Source organism: Stegostoma tigrinum, chromosome 9, assembly GCF_030684315.1.
Source record: "Stegostoma tigrinum isolate sSteTig4 chromosome 9, sSteTig4.hap1, whole genome shotgun sequence".
In the NCBI taxonomy this organism is placed as follows: Eukaryota; Metazoa; Chordata; class Chondrichthyes; order Orectolobiformes; family Stegostomatidae; genus Stegostoma; species Stegostoma tigrinum.
Genome location: NC_081362.1, coordinates 44,266,687 through 44,283,201, shown reverse-complemented (window position 1 = coordinate 44,283,201; position 16,515 = coordinate 44,266,687). Strand labels below are relative to the sequence as shown.

At 51.4% G+C, this 16,515-nt stretch overlaps 1 protein-coding gene across 7 annotated transcripts in view; it reads left to right on the top strand.

The window, feature by feature from the left end:
- The window catches only part of LOC125455026 (serine/threonine-protein kinase VRK1-like), a 120,289-nt gene that overhangs the window by 67,297 nt on the left and 36,477 nt on the right, over positions 1 to 16,515 (top strand). For 6 of the 7 annotated variants that reach the window (XM_048536512.2, XM_048536514.2, XM_048536515.2 and 3 more), the window contains exon 11: positions 2,909 to 3,081. The exons of the other annotated variant lie outside the window; for it this stretch is intronic. In XM_048536512.2, coding sequence (XP_048392469.2) covers positions 2,909 to 3,081 — 173 coding nt within the window. The remainder of the gene's footprint in view (positions 1 to 2,908; positions 3,082 to 16,515) is intronic. 7 annotated transcript variants of the gene reach the window in all.

Below are 16,515 nucleotides of genomic sequence, written 5' to 3'. Positions count from 1 at the left end.
GTTTCTATGATATACCTTAATGCTTGACCAACTCCCTTACAGTGTCAGCTTTCTTCTTATCCCTAGTTAAACCCAATTCTAGCCTGTTTGATCAGTCTAAAAGTATATCCTTCCTCTGTCTTTCTTGGCAAATTTAGGAAGCATCTTCAAACCCCAGAACCTCTTTAGCAATGTTAACAGCCATATTATCCCACTTTTGATTTAACCAACCACAAGTAACTGAAATTAACAGGTTTTTCACTGCTCACCTAAGTTTCACTTAAAGATCTAGAACACTAATCCCAAAGTCTGTTTATATCTGCTGGGTCCTTTCGTATCCCGAATCTGTCCAGATCCTTTCAGATCTGTTCAGATCCTGTAAATGAACTGGCCAGATCGCAGACTTGAGCCCCCAGTTTCTAAGGAAGAGGAGGTCAACCACTCCCTGAATAACTTAAATGGAAACTTCCAGAAAGGCTCGCTTAGCCTCGTAACCTGTAAAGAAATGTGAAAAGTGGTATAACTTGTCTCTCACCTACACCGCCCCCAAATCTGCTATAAAGGGGAGTTAAATGAAGTGACCTCCCAACAGTCACTCTATATCTAACTCAAACAATGATAAAATTAACGGAAAACTAACAAACTAAACAGTTATCGCTTACCGACTACTGATTCCCAATTAAAACAGAACTCTGATGGTATGCTGTTCCAATAAATAAGTCCCACATATATAAACCAAAATTTTAAAGAAAACTAAAAATGTAAAAGCTTAATCCCTTGAAATTGCAGCCAGGGATATGTCTTCTGGGTGGCTCTGTGCCCTCTCCATTGATCCTCAGTCAGGAACATCTTTCCCTGTTGAATTTGTATGTAAGGAACACCTTTCTCCATCAACTTCTTATGTCAGGAATATTAGCCAAGAGTGCCACTATACCTTTAATTAGATGATGGTTATTCTGAGAGCTGAGAGAATTCTGTGAAAGCCAGTGATTGTCTCTTTAGAGCTGATGGGTTGTTAACTCTAGTAGATGGCAGTTGCTCTCACACCGATTTTCAAACAATCTCTTCCTTTATACCCTTGATGACCTATCAGTTTCTTACAATAGGATTAGCCCTAAGTTGTCAACACCATCATATTTAAATTTAATTGTTTTTTCAGTCTCTAAGTTCCTGGTTTAAATTAATTGGTTGATATTCAAACTGGTTTCCTAGATAAACTAATGACTGGATTGCTAACCACACAGCCCCGATACAAATTTCAGGAACACTCTGTGCAGCTGCACATTTTCAAAAAAAATCTCTAAGCCTGGATCATGTACTGTTCCCCTGCTATCATTTACAAATATCAAATTCTAACGCCTTGCCTTCCAATCCACAAATACTCTACCCAACTTTGCAACAGTTGTTCTAGGAAATCTGCTTGGATGTCTCCGTTATCTTGGCATTTTAAAAGAAAAGTACTAAGAACAGATCTGCTGTTACCTGGCTTAATCTCTACGCAGATAGTTGAAATGGTCAGCAGCCTTCACGTACCAGGCACACATGAAGCACAGCATGTCCTTGCAAATGTGAGAAATGCTAGGTTTCGGTGCAGGCCTTGGCTTTCCAGACTTCAGCATTTTCATCATGGTGAAAATCAGAGTCTTTTTATATGCTGCAATACAATGAGAACATTTGAAAGTCTGTGACAAGTACTAGTGATTCACTGTGATTTAAGTGGATCGCTGATAGAAGTTATGGCCTGTACTATTGAAGTGCTAAGAATTATAACTAAATGCTTTTGGAATGCAAAAATTGTGAAAAATAGCATTGTTACAAGTGTAGAAGACAGAATAAGGCCACATAGATTGATAATAGTGATAACATCATTTTATTCAAAGATTATGGTCATTACTGGCCCTGAGGTGCTCATTACCATCCCTTGCTTCACTTGGTCTAGTAATGAGTACCTCAGGGCCAGTTATGCCCACACAAGATGATGATATTGCTATATTATTGTTAAGGAGCAACTCCATTTTAATTATAATCACAGTGAGCTGAAAGGTCACTTGCCATTATGATCAGTTTTTGTGTGTGTCCAGCTGAGAAACGATGGATAAAGAGAAAACGTAATGGTTGCAACTCAAAGTTTTTGTACTGACGACAACAGCACTGAATGTTTTACTTAAAGAATGGTTTCCTGAAAGCACATGCTGTGGTCAGCAGAACAAGCATATAGTATACAGGCATGACCGGTCAAAAATATAGAGAAGCTGTTGCAAGATAAATTGCTGAACAAAATGCTGCTTAACATCACAGATACAAAAGAAACAAATGCTTGGCTGCATTGGATTAAAAGAATCATGATAGTCCTATGCCATTATTTTTAGAATATGTTTTCTTGGTTTATTTATTTTTCATATTTACGATGCTGTGGTGTTTTAGATTTGACATTTGGCAGCTTTGGGTCGAAGCTGCTTTCAAATCCCTTGCTCACAATTTAGAATATTTCTGTAAATTAGACGCAGGTGCAAAAGACTTAGGAGCCCAGTCCCCTGTTAGTTTCAACTCGTGATCAATTATTTGCATGTTTAATATCTTTTTGTTATTGCATTGAATCAGATGTCATGGCACAGTCTTGGGCTGACAAGTCTTATTTATGTAATTCTCTAAGGCATTGACAATCGCTTTTCATTGAATTACTAAATGTGGTAAGGTTAGCAGCTCTTATTCATGGGTATGAATGTAAATACTGCCTTACACATTTAAGCATCTAAAATCTTCTTAATTGTACTGACAGTGATATGAACACATCATGGATAACATACTGCCATGTTTCAGCTTGGCAGGAGAATTCACTACCAGAATAAATGGATAGTACTAATTATAACATGCACCTGTTAAGTCAGATATTTGTTTTCCTAATTTGTATCCTTGAATGGTCTTACAGGTGAAATGATCAACTATTTCTCTTATGTGAGCACTCTGAAATATGAAGAAAAGCCACAATATCAGAAACTACGAAACATCTTATTAAACAGCCGATATAAGTGCATGGATTCTCAGTTTCTACTTGATATTGAAAATTTTAAGAACACACCTTCAAATCACAAAATTCAAAATGTAAGCAGCTGCATATTATTTCAGCTTCATAGTATGACAAAATTAACGGAAGGGCACTTTCTGATGTACTTTGTCGCAGTTTATATATAATAATACAGCACAGTGTGCCTACACTTTCACCAGGTTTTTGATTTTGCCTGCTATGGGATCCCCAAATATTTAGTTCCAATTTATTGAGGACCAAAAGACTTTTCTACTTTAGTGAGGTAGAAGAGGGAGTATCCTTTTTGGAATACTGAATGCGGAGATGGTCAATATAATATGCTTCTTAGAGAATTTAAAATAGAATAGTACTTGCAAATGTTCAGGAATGAATGATCAATGAGCAACATGGGGCACCTCAAGAACGTGAGCCTGGAAATTACAATATAAGATATTAATGTTAGGGTCATTAACACATTCATTTGTAATTCCTTTCTCTTCTACTTTAGCCATAGTGTTAACCCGTTTCAATCTTAGACTTATCTGGAGCCGTTAACCTAATAAACTTCTCAAAACTTCACAAAGTAATCAAATAGCTGAACAAGTGGCTAAGGCAGTCAAAGAGTTAGGTTCATGGAGATTGGCTGAACCATTTGGATTTTAACTGTTTGCTATAAATCATGATATGCCCCAGAACTGCGGAAAACATTTTGAGAAACTGCCTGTTATACTTATGGAGTAGTTTATCAAGTTTAAAGGAGAGCTTCCATAATTGAGATCATTTCCAAAATTCACAAGTAAAAAAAGTAATTAACTAGGAACCAATGTTTTTCGATAGTGCTGTTTAGGAAAACAAACTTGTTTAAATAATGTATATTGATAACATCAAGAGAAGGACTGAATCTTTGTGACCAATAACGCATTTTCCTAATCTCACACATTTTTCCTCTCACTCATTCAAATTTGATTATTGTACCTAGCGAGTTTTGAGAAGATTTGTAGCTCAGGTTGAGGTTCTGGATGTGAGTTTGCTCGGTGAGCTGGAAGGTTAGTTTTCAGACGTTTCGTCACCTTTTTTTTTATTTGAAAAAATATACTTTATTCATAGAATGTACAAAAAATAAAACATTTATACACCTACCCAGTCATGCAAGCCACTCTGGGTTACCCGGGGGTACGTACACCAACTAAAGGGAAAAAAAAACAAAACAGAGAAAAAAAGAAACAAAGCAAAGAAACCGCCCCGGCAGTCGTCACCCCGCACAGTCCCAGTTGGCCCCCTGCCCAGTTGGGGAAGGCGCCAGCTGGGCCCAGTTACCAGATAGGATTCTTTTCCCTTTTCTGGACGAGGGGGCTCATACAGTGGTCTTTCCCCACCGCGCCTTGGCGGCGGCTGCCCCAAGCTTTAGCGCGTCCCTCAGCACGTAGCCCTGGACCTTGGAGTGCGCCAGTCTGCAACACTCGGTCGGGGTCAGTTCTTTCAGCTGGCAGACCAGCAAGTTGCGGGCAGACCAAAGAGCGTCTTTCACCGCATTGATGGTCCTCCAGGCGCAGTTGATGTTGGTCTCGGTGTGCGTCCCCGGAAACAGCCCGTAGAGCACGGAGTCCCGCGTCACGGAGCTGCTCGGGACGAACCTCGACAAATACCACTGCATCCCCCTCCAGACCTCCTGCGCATAGGCACACTCCAGTAGGAGGTGATCGACAGTCTCGTCCCCCCCGCAGCCACCTCGAGGGCAGCGTGCAGTGGTGCAGAGATTCCGGGCATGCATAAAAGATCTCACTGGCAGAGCCCCTCTCACCGCCAGCCAAGCAATGTCCTTGTGCTTGTTTGAAAGTTCTGGCGATGAGGCATTCTGCCAAACGACTTTGGCAGTCTGCATGGGGAACCACACGACGGGATCCACCCTCTCCTTTTCCCGAAGGGTCCTGAGGATACTACGTGCTGACCACTGCCTGACGGCCTTGTGGTCAAAGGTGTTTCCTTTCAAAAATTTCTCCACGAAGGACAGGTGGTACGGAACGGTCCAACTACTCGGAGCGTTCCGCGGCAACGAGGCCAGGCCCATCCTTCGCAACACCGGGGACAGGTAGAACCTCAGTAAGTAGTGACACTTGGTGTTTGCGTACTGAGGATCTACGCACAGCTTGATGCAGCCACACACAAAGGTAGCCGTCAGGGCGAGGGTGGCGTTCGGTATGCCCTTTCCCCCATTTCCCAGGTCTTTGTACATGGTATCTCTGCGGACCCGGTCCATCCTCGACCCCCAAATGAAGTGGAAGATGGCCCGGGTGACCGCAGCGGCGCAGGTCCAGATAATAGGCCAGGCCTGCGCCACATACAACAGTACCGAAAGCCCCTCGCACCTGACAACCAGGTTCTTACCCGCGATGGAGAGGGACCGGAGCGTCCACCTGCCCAGCTTCTGCTTAAATTTGGAGATACGCTCCTCCCAAGTCTTAGTGCATGCCCCAGCTCCACCAAACCAAACACCCAGCACCTTCAGGTAGTCTGTCCTGACGGTGAAGGGGATGAAGGAGCGGTCGTCCCAGTTCCCGAAGAACATGACCTCGCTCTTACCCCTATTGACTTTGGCACCCGAGGCCAGTTCAAACTGGCCGCAGATGTCCAACAGCCTACTCACCGACCGACGATTGGTGCAGAAGACGGCGACATCATCCATGTACAGGGAGGTCTTGACCTGAAGGCCTCCGCTGCCTGGGATAGTCACGCCCCTCAGGCTCACGTCCTTCCTGATGGAGGCGGCGAAGGGCTCCACACAGCACACGAACAAGGCAGGAGAGAGCGGGCAGCCCTGCCTGACTCCAGATCTAACAGGAAAACTGTCTGATTCCCACCCGTTGATCGAGACTGCGCTAACGATGTTGGCGTAGAGCAGCCGGATCCAATTGCGGATGCCCTCCCCGAACCCCAATTTGGAGAGGACGTCCCTCATGTAAGCATGAGAGACCCTGTCGAAGGCCTTCTCCTGGTCCAGGCTGACGAGGCAGGTGTCCACCCGCCTGTCCTGTACGTAGGCGATCGTATCCCTGATGAGCGCGAGGCTCTCAGCGATCTTCCTGCCCGGCACAGCACAGGTTTGGTCAGGGTGAATCACCGACTCCAGGACAGACCTGACCCGGTTGGCAATGACCTTGGCCAGGATTTCGTAGTCCACGTTCAAAAGTGAAATGGGACGCCAATTCTTAATTTCTTCCCTCTCCCCCTTCCTCTTGTAAATGAGGGTGATGATGCCCTTCCTCATGGACTTGCACATTTCCCCTGCCCGAAGCGCACTATCGTACACCTCCAGCAGGTCCTGGCCGACCAGGCCCCACAGAGCAGAATACAGCTCGACCGGTAAGCCATCACTTCCGGGAGTCCTATTCCTCTGCAAGGACTTGAGGGCTCTGGCCAGCTCGTCCAGGGATATCGGCCGGTCCAGCCACTCCCTCGTGCCGTCGTCTAAGACCTCCGTGATAGACGACAGGAACGACTCGGAGGCCGTGCTGTCCGTGGGCTTCGTGTCGTACAGTCTGGCATAGAAGGATCTGCTGATTCTCAAAACATCGGGCCGAGACGACGTCACCGAGCCGTCGTCCTCCTTCAGCCGGCTAAGCACAGAGCTCTCTTTGTGCACCTTCTGAAAGAAGAAACGCGAGCACGTCTCGTCCTGCTCCACGGAGCGGACCCTGGACCGGAAGATTATCCTGGAGGCCTCCGCGGCGAAGAGCGAGGCTTGCTGGCCCCTCACCTCGCGGAGGTCCTCCGTGACATCGACCCCCATCAACTGCAGAAGGAGCAGGTTCTGCACCCTTTTCTGGAGTCGCGACAGCTTTCCCCGCCTCTCTCTTGCCTTCTGAACACCCTTGAGGACAAAGAACCTCTTGATGTTCTCCTTCATCGTCTCCCACCAGTCGCCTGGAGACTCAAAGAGGGGTTTCACGGTTCTCCAACCGGCGTACTCCCTCTTAAGCTCCTCGACGTTCTCTGGGGTCAACAGAGTCGTGTTGAGCTTCCACGTCCCCTTGCCGGCCGGCTGGTCGTCCTGTAAGTGACAGTCGGCCAACAGGAGGCAGTGGTCAGAGAAGAACACCGGCTCGACACCAGTGGATCTGACCAAGAACGTCCGTGACACAAACAGGAAGTCTATCCTTGAGCGGATAGACCCGTCTGGCCGCGACCAGGTGTACCTCTGCTGCGCTCCGTCTGCAGGGGTGCTGAAGACGTCGAGCAGCTTGGCGTCCTTCACCGTGCCCATCAGGAATCTGGACGTGACGTCCAGTTGAATCCCCCCACCCGCTGTCCCCACGCCGGATCTTCCATCTGCATCAATGATGCAGTTGAAGTCTCCGCCTAGGATGACCGGCCTGGACGTAGCCAGCAGGGGTGGAAGCCGCTGCAGGACGTCCAACCGCTCACTCCGTACCGCTGGGGCGTACACGTTGATCAGCCTCAGGGGAGCATTCCTGTAGGTGATGTCAGCCACTAGGAGGCGCCCCCCCCCCACCACCTCCTGAACTTGAGAGATGGTGAAGTTGTGCCCCCGCAGCAGAATAGCCAGGCCCGAGGAGCGACAGTCGTTACCCCCCGACCAGATCGAAGGCCCACAGGTCCAGGCGCCGGACCATTTCCCGTACCTGCCGAGGTGCGGTATCCCGCACTCCTGCAGAAACAGGAGGTCCGCTTTGATGGTGGTCAGGTAGGCCAACGTGGACACACATCTCGCGGTTGACTTGACGCTGCGCACATTAATGCTCGCAATTCGTACCCCCATTGTGGGCAGTGACCGCAGTACCCTCCCCAGGTCCAAGGTCCAGCCCCTCCATCTGTCCCTTCATGCCCATTGCCCGGGCTAACTGCTGGACGCTCTCTGGGCTCAGGAAACCGTCTGTGCTGCCTTCCGGGTGGCATCCCCCCGCCAGGGGTGCGGAGGCAGGAGGGTCCGGCTCCGGATCAGGCTGGGGACGTGCTGTTTCCTCCTTCCCGCCTGGAAGTTCCGGGGGGCCCTCCAGTGCTCCAGCGGCACTTGACTGGGTGTCGGAGTGAGCCTCAGGACGCCTCCCGTCACCTGGAAGCGGGGTGCTGCTTTCCTTTCCCCTCGAGACCTTTAACTTCTGCTTCGGGTGGGCCCTCTCCGAATCCTCCTCGTCAGAGGAGCTCTTATAGCCCCCCTGTAGCTGCCTCTTCCCTCCTGATTGTTGCGGTTCCTGGGCCCGTCGACGCACCTTCCTCCTCGCTTTCCGGACTGTAGTCCACTCCCCTGGGTTGCCTGCCGCCGCCTCCATTGGCTCCGGGTTGTCGGGGGGGATCGGAGCCTGCAGGAGTGCTTCGCTGGCCTCGGGCCCATCCTGCAGGGCTGGGCCCTCCTGCACGGCCTGGCCCTCCTGCACATTAGTGGGGTCCTTGCTGGGCCCCGGTGCCTTCCTCTCCTCCGGGGGGGCTGGCCCCGCATTTCCCCTGCCGGCGACCTGGGCGTAGGTGGTACCCCGCCGCGGGCATGCCCTATAGAAGTGGCCCGCTTCCCCGCAAAGGTTGCAGCTTCTCTCTCGTGGGCAATCCTTTGCAAGGTGTCCCTCCTCCCTGCAGTTCCTGCAGATGGTGACTTTGCAGTCGGCCGCCATGTGACCTGACCTACCACAGGCATGGCAGACTTTAGGTTGCCCTGCATAGGTCAGGTAGCCCCTGCTCCCGCCGATCGCTAAGCTGGACGGTGGGTGTGCGACATTCCCGTCTGCGCCCATCCTCAGCGTCACCTTGACCTGCCTCTTACTCGTCCAGATGCCAAAGGGGTCCACGATGTCAGTTAGGTCCCCTTCCACCTTCACATACCTTCCGAGGAAGGTCAGGACATCAACTGCTGGCACATGCGGGTTGTACATGTGTACAGTCACCATACGGCTCCTCTGTGCTGGCATCACAAACAGTGGGACAGCGGTCAATACAGAGAGGGGGCCCTCACCTCCTTTCTCCTTGAAAACCTCCAGGAAGCGCTCGCAAAGCTTGGCACTCCGGAAGGTCACATCGTAAAAACCCCCTCCGGGGAAATCCTGCAGGCAGTAAATGTCCGCAGCAGCAAACTCAACAGTCCAACAGGACCCTCTTCACGAAGAAGGTGCGGTCCACAGGTGCACCTTCATCCACCTTCTTTACAGAAACACGGATGGTGTTCCGGACCCCCTGACCTGGGGCACGAGCACTTGCCGCAGCCATCGTTGCAGGTTGGCTGCTCCCCTGAACCAGCGTTAGGCCGAAGCCAGCATTAAGATCCACTGGTCGCAAGGGTGCACAGCCAACCCGACGTCCTCCTTTCACCTCCAAGACAGCACTCTCGTCCTCTCAGTCCACAAGAGAGTGGGTCTTTATTGTGTTTGAGATGTAAGCTGGTTCACTGAGCTTGCCGGTTTGTTCCCAGACGTTTCGTCACCAGTCCAGGTAACATCATCAGTGAGCCTCCGATGAAGTGCTGGTGTTATGTCCCACTTTCTATTTATCTGGTTAGGTTTCCTTGGGTTGGTGATGTCATTTTCTGCGTTGGTGATGTCATTTCCTATTCTTTTTCTCAGGGGATGGTAGATGGGCTCCAAATCAATGTGTTTGTTGATGGAGTTCCGGTTGGAATGCCATGCTTCTAGGAATTCTCGTGCGTGTCTCTGTTTGGCGTGTCCTAGGATGGATGTGTTGTCCCAATCAAAGTGGTGTCCTTCCTCCAACCCACCAACGCACTGAAACAGCAGCTAATGAACTTAAAAGACCCTATACAGACAACAAATAAAACAAACGTCATCTACAAAATACCTTGCAAGAACTGTGACAAACACTACATTGGACAAACTGGCAGAAAGCTAGCCACCAGAATACATGAACATCAACTAGCCACAAAACGACATGACCCACTATCACTAGTATCCTTACATACAGATGAGGAAGGACACCACTTTGATTGGGACAACACATCCATCCTAGGACAAGCCAAACAGAGACACGCACGAGAATTCCTAGAGGCATGGCATTCCAACCGGAACTCCATCAACAAACACAATGATTTGGAGCCAATCTACCATCCCCTGAGAAAAAGAACAGGAAATGACATCACCAATGCAGGAAATGACATCACCAAACCAAGGAAACCTAACCAGATAAATAGAAAGCGGGACATAACACCAGCGCTTCGTCGGAGGCTCACTGTTGTTGTTACCTAGAATGGTGATGAAACATCTGGGAACAAACCGGCAAGCTCAGTGAACTAGCTTACATCTCGAACACAATAAAGACCCACTCTCTTGTGGACCGAGAGGACGAGAGTGCTGTCTTGGAGGTGAAAGGAGGACGTCGGGTTGGCTGTGCACCCTTGCGACCAGTGGATCCTAACGCTGGTTCAGGGGAGCAGCCAACCTGCAACGATGGCTGCGGCAAGTGCTCGTGCCCCAGGTCAGGGGGTCCGGAACACCATCCGTGTTTCTGTAAAGAAGGTGGATGAAGGTGCACCTGTGGACCGCAACTTCTTCGTGAAGAGGGTCCTGTTGGACTGTTGTGGGTTTGCTGCTGCGGACATTTACTGCCTGCAGGATTTCCCCGGAGGAGGTTTTTACGACGTGACCTTCCGGAGTGCCAAGCTTTGCGAGCGCTTCCTGGAGGTTTTCAAGGAGAAAGGAGGTGAGGGCCCCCTCTCTGTATTGACCGCTGTCCCACTGTTTGTGATGCCAGCACAGAGGAGCCGTATGGTGACTGTACACATGTACAACCTGCATGTGCCAGCAGTTGATGTCCTGACCTTCCTCGGAAGGTATGTGAAGGTGGAAAGGGACCTAACTGACATCGTGGACCCCTTTGGCATCTGGACGAGTAAGAGGCAGGTCAAGGTGACGCTGAGGATGGGCGCAGACGGGAATGTCGCACACCCACCGTCCAGCTTAGCGATCGGCGGGAGCAGGGGCTACCTGACCTATGCAGGGCAACCTAAAGTCTGCCATGCCTGTGGTAGGTCAGGTCACATGGCGGCCGACTGCAAAGCCACCATCTGCAGGGAGGAGGGACACCTTGCAAAGGATTGCCCACGAGAGAGAAGCTGCAACCTTTGCGGGGAAGCGGGCCACTTCTATAGGGCATGCCCGCGGCGGGGTACCACCTACGCCCAGGTCGCCGGCAGGGGAAATGCAGGGCCAGCCCCCCCGGAGGAGAGGAAGGCACCAGGGCCCAGCAAGGACCCCACTAATGTGCAGGAGGGCCAGGCCGTGCAGGAGGGCCCATCCCTGCAGGATGGGCCCGAGGCCAGCGAAGCACCCCTGCAGGCTCCGATCCCCCCCGACAACCCGGAGCCAATGCAGGCGGCGACAGGGGAGTGACAACAGTCCGGAAAGCGAGGAGGAAGGTGCGTCGACGGGCCCAGGAACCGCAACAATCAGGCGGGAAGAGGCAGCTACAGGGGGGCTATAAGAGCTCCTCTGACGAGGAGGATTCGGAGAGGGCCCACCCGAAGCAGAAGTTAAAGGTCTCGAGGGGAAAGGAAAGCAGCACCCCGCTTCCAGGTGACGGGAGGCGTCCTGAGGCTCACTCCGACACCCAGTCAAGTGCCGCTGGAGCACTGGAGGGCCCCCCAGAACTTCCACGCAGGAAGGAGGAAACAGCACGTCCCCAGCCTGACCCGGAGCCGGACCCTCCTGCCTCCGCACCCCTGACGGGGGGATGCCACCCGGAAGGCAGCACGGACGGTTTCCTGAGCCCAGAGAGCGTCCAGCAGTTAGCCCGGGCAATGGGCATGAAGTGACAGATGGAGGGGCTGGACCTTGGACTTGGGGAGGGTACTGCGGTCACTGCCCACAATGGGGGTACGAATTGCGAGCATTAATGTGCGCAGCGTCAAGTCAACCACGAGATGTGTGTCCACGTTGGCCTACCTGACCACCATCAAGGCGGACCTCCTGTTTCTGCAGGAGTGCGGGATACCGCACCTCGGCAGGTACGGGAAATGGTCCGGCGCCTGGACCTGTGGGCCTTCGATCTGGTCGGGGGGTAACGACTGTCGCTCCTCGGGCCTGGCTATTCTGCGGGGGCACAACTTCACCATCTCTCAAGTTCAGGAGGTGGTGGGGGGGGGGCGCCTCCAAGTGGCTGACATCACCTACAGGAATGCTCGCCTGAGGCTGATCAACGTGTACGCCCCAGCGGTACGGAATGAGCGGTTGGCCGTCCTGCAGCGCTTCCACCCCTGCTGGCTACGTCCAGGCCGGTCATCCGAGGCGGAGACTTCAACTGCATCATTGATGCAGATGGAAGATCCGGCGTGGGGACAGCGGGTGGGGGGATTCAACTGGACGTCACGTCCAGATTCCTGATGGGCACGGTGAAGGACGCCAAGCTGCTCGACGTCTTCAGCACCCCTGCAGATGGAGCGCAGCAGAGGTACACCTAGTCGCGGCCAGACGGGTCTATCTGCTCAAGGATAGACTTCCTGTTTGTGTCACGGACGTTCTCGGTCAGATCCACCGGTGTCGAGCCGGTGTTCTTCTCTGACCACTGTCTCCTGCTGGCCGACTGTCACTTACAGGACGACCAGCCGGCCGGCAAGGGGACGTGGAAGCTCAACACGACTCTGTTGACCCCAGAGAACGTGGAAGCTCGACACGACTCTGTTGACCCCAGAGAACGTCGAGGAGCTTAAGAGGGAGTACGCCGGTTGGAGAACCGTGAAACCCCTCTTTGAGTCTCCAGGCGACTGGTGGGAGACGGTGAAGGAGAACATCCAAGAGGTTCTTTGTCCTCAAGGGTGTTCAGAAGGCAAGAGAGAGGCGGGGAAAGCTGTCGCGACTCCGGAGAAGGGTGCAGAACCTGCTCCTTCTGCAGTTGATGGGGGTCGATGTCACGGAGGACCTCCGCGAGGTGAGGGGCCAGCAAGCCTCGCTCTTCGCCGCGGAGGCCTCCCGGATAATCTTCCAGTCCAGCGTCCGCTCTGTGGAGCAGGACGAGACGTGCTCGCGTTTCTTCTTTCAGAAGGTGCACAAAGAGAGCTCTGTGCTTAGCCGGCTGAAGGAGGACGACGGCTCGGTGACGTCGTCTCGGCCCGACATTTTGAAGATCAGCAGATCCTTCTATGCCGGACTGTACGACACGAAGCCCACGGACAGCACGGCCTCCAAGTCGTTCCTGTCGTCTATCATGGAGGTCTTAGGCGACGGCACGAGGGAGTGGCTGGACTGGCCGATATCCCTGGACGAGCTGACCAGAGCCCTCAAGTCCTTGGAGAGGAATAGGACTCCCGGAAGCGACGGCTTGCCGGTCGAGCTGTATTCCGCTCTGTGGGACCTGGTCGGCCAGGACCTGCTGGAGGTGTACGATAGTGCGCTTCGGGCAGGGGAAATGTGCAAGTCCATGAGGAAGGGCATCATCACCCTCATTTACAAGAGGAAGGGGGAGAGGGAAGAAATTAAGAATTGGCGTCCCATTTCACTTTTGAACGTGGACTACAAAATCCTGGCCAAGGTCATAGCCAACCGGGTCAGGTCTGTCCTGGAGTCAGTGATTCACCCTGACCAAACCTGTGCTGTGCTGGGCAGGAAGATCGCTGAGAGCCTCGCGCTCATCAGGGATACGATCGCCTACGTACAGGACAGGCGGGTGGACACCTGCCTTGTCAGCCTGGACCAGGAGAAGGCCTTCGACAGGGTCTCTCATGCTTACATGAAGGACGTCCTCTCCAAATTGGGGTTCGGGGAGGGCATCCGCAATTGGATCCGGCTGCTCTACGCCAACATCGTTAGCGCAGTCTCGATCAACGGGTGGGAATCAGACAGTTTTCCTGTTAGATCTGGAGTCAGGCAGGGCTGCCCGCTCTCTCCTGCCTTGTTCGTGTGCTGTGTGGAGCCCTTCACCGCCTCCATCAGGAAGGACGTGAGCCTGAAGGGCGTGACTATCCCAGGCAGCGGAGGCCTTCAGGTCAAGACCTCCCTGTACATGGACGATGTCGCCGTCTTCTGCACCGATCGTCGGTCGGTGAGTAGACTATTGGACATCTGCGGCCAGTTTGAACTAGCCTCTGGTGCCAAAGTCAATAGGGGTAAGAGCGAGGTCATGTTCTTCGGGAACTGGGACGACCGCTCCTTCATCCCCTTCACCGTCAGGACAGACTACCTGAAGGTGCTGGGTGTTTGGTTTGGTGGAGCTGAGGCATGCACTAAGACTTGGGAGGAGCGTATCGCCAAATTGAAGCAGAAGCTGGGCAGGTGGACGCTCCAGTCCCTCTCCATCGCGGGTAAGAACCTGGTTGTCAGGTGCGAGGGGCTTTCGGTACTATTGTATGTGGCGCAGGCCTGGCCTATTCCCTGGACCTGCGCCGCTGCAGTCACCCGGGCCATCTTCCACTTCATTTGGGGGTCGAGGATGGACCGGGTCCGCAGGGACACCATGTACAAAGACCTGGAAAATGGGGGAAAGGGCGTACCGAACGCCACCCTCACCCTGACGGTTACCTTTGTGTGCGGCTGCATCAAGCTGTGCGTAGATCCTCAGTATGCAAACACCAAGTGTCACTACTTACTGAGGTTCTACCTGTCCCCGGTGTTGCGAAGGATGGGTCTGGCCTCGTTGTCGCGGAACGCTCCGAGTAGTTGGACCGTTCCATACCACCTGTCCATCGTGGAGTAATTTTTGAAAGGAAACACCTTTGACCACAAGGCCGTCAGGCAGTGGTCAGCACGTAGTATCCTTGAGACCCGTCGGGAAAAGGAGAGGGTGGATCCCGTTGTGTGGTTCCCCACGCAGACTGCCAAAGTCGTTTGGCAGAATGCCTCATCGCCAGAACTTTCAAACAAGCACAAGGACATTGCTTGGCTGGTGGTGAGAGGGGCTCTGCCAGTGAGATCCTTTATGCATGCCCGGAATCTCTGCACCACCGCACGCTGCCCTCGAGGTGGCTGCGGGGGGGAACAAGACTGTCGATCACCTCCTTCTGGAGTGTGCCTATGCGCAGGAGGTCTGGAGGGGGATGCAGTGGTATTTGTCGAGGTTCGTCCCGAGCAGCTCCGTGACGCGGGACTCCGTGCTCTACGGGCTGTTTCTGGGGACGCACACCAAGACCAACATCAACTGCGCCTGGAGGACCATCAATGCGGTGAAAGACGCTCTTTGGTCTGCCCGCAACTTGCTGGTCTGCCAGCTGAAAGAACTGACCCCGACCGAGTGTTGCAGACTGGTGCAGTCCAAGGTCCAGGACTACGTGCTGAGGGACGCGCTAAAGCTTGGGGCAGCCGCCGCCAAGGCGCGGTGGGGAAAGACCACCGTATGAACCCCCTCGTCCAGAATAGGAAAAAGAACCCTATCTGGTAACTGGGCCCAGCTGGCGCCTTCCCCAACTGGTCAGGGGGCCAACGGGGACTGTGCGGGGAGACGACTGCCGGGGTGGTTTCTTTGCTTTGTTTTTTTTTCTGTTTTTTTTTCCTTTAGTTGGTGTACGTACCCCCTGGGTAACCCGGAGTGGCTTGCATGACTGGGTAGGTGTATAAATGTTTTATTTTTTGTGCATTCTATGAATAAGGTATATTTTTTCAAATAAAAAAAAAGTGACAACATCTGAAAACGAACCTTCCAGCTCAGCGAACAAACTCACATCCATTACTGTACCTCTCACTCATTCATTTACCCTCACACTCAGTTTCTACTCATTCACTCATTCTCATTCACCCACTCACTCCTCCATTTATCCTCCCTTTCACTTATACATACTTCAAAATAAAACACACACCTTTCTGATGCTGTAACATGCTAGGTCCGTAATGATATTAACTGATGTTAATTGAGCTTCAGCAGACTGTCAGAATCATAAGGTAATCTGCTGCAATACAGCTGATCTTGTCATCAGGATTAAATTCTTAAACAATTACAGTCAAACAAATTAACAGAAATAGACAAGGAATGTAAACTGGCATTTGGATAATTGTAATCCTGAATGACAGTTGAACTTTTAAAAGGTGCCCTTATTACAACATTTATTCCTTGTTCTCATCGGTAAAGAACAGGCTGCATATGGTTCAGTATCTGGAACTTAACAGTGATTGGGGCAAATATAGACAAGGGTGACACTTGAATATCAGTTATCATTAAAAAAGATAGCAGGTTCAGAAAACCTGACTTTAGAGTGATGGCTACAGAAGTGGAAAATGCTGAATAAATATGAAATTCAAAGGTTTTTCAAGGAAAGAGCAAAAGTTTTCCCAATATAGATTAGAAAATAAGTATCACATTCCAGGGTGATGTAGTTAAGTGGAGAAGTTGAAAATATTAACTTAAATTAAAACAGACCTGACTAGATCGAAAATGAATTTTGAATTAGGTAGTTGGGTGATGCTTCTCATACAATCAAAAAGGATTGGGATTCAGCTGATGTGAATTTCTTTTAGGTTAAATGCCTGCAGGAGCAAACTCCAGTGTAACAAGCTGGCTTTCATTTTTTCTGGAAATTGTCTAAAGGTCTGTGGTCTGTGTACAGCAGGATGTCTTCCAGTTTTTGTATAAGATCT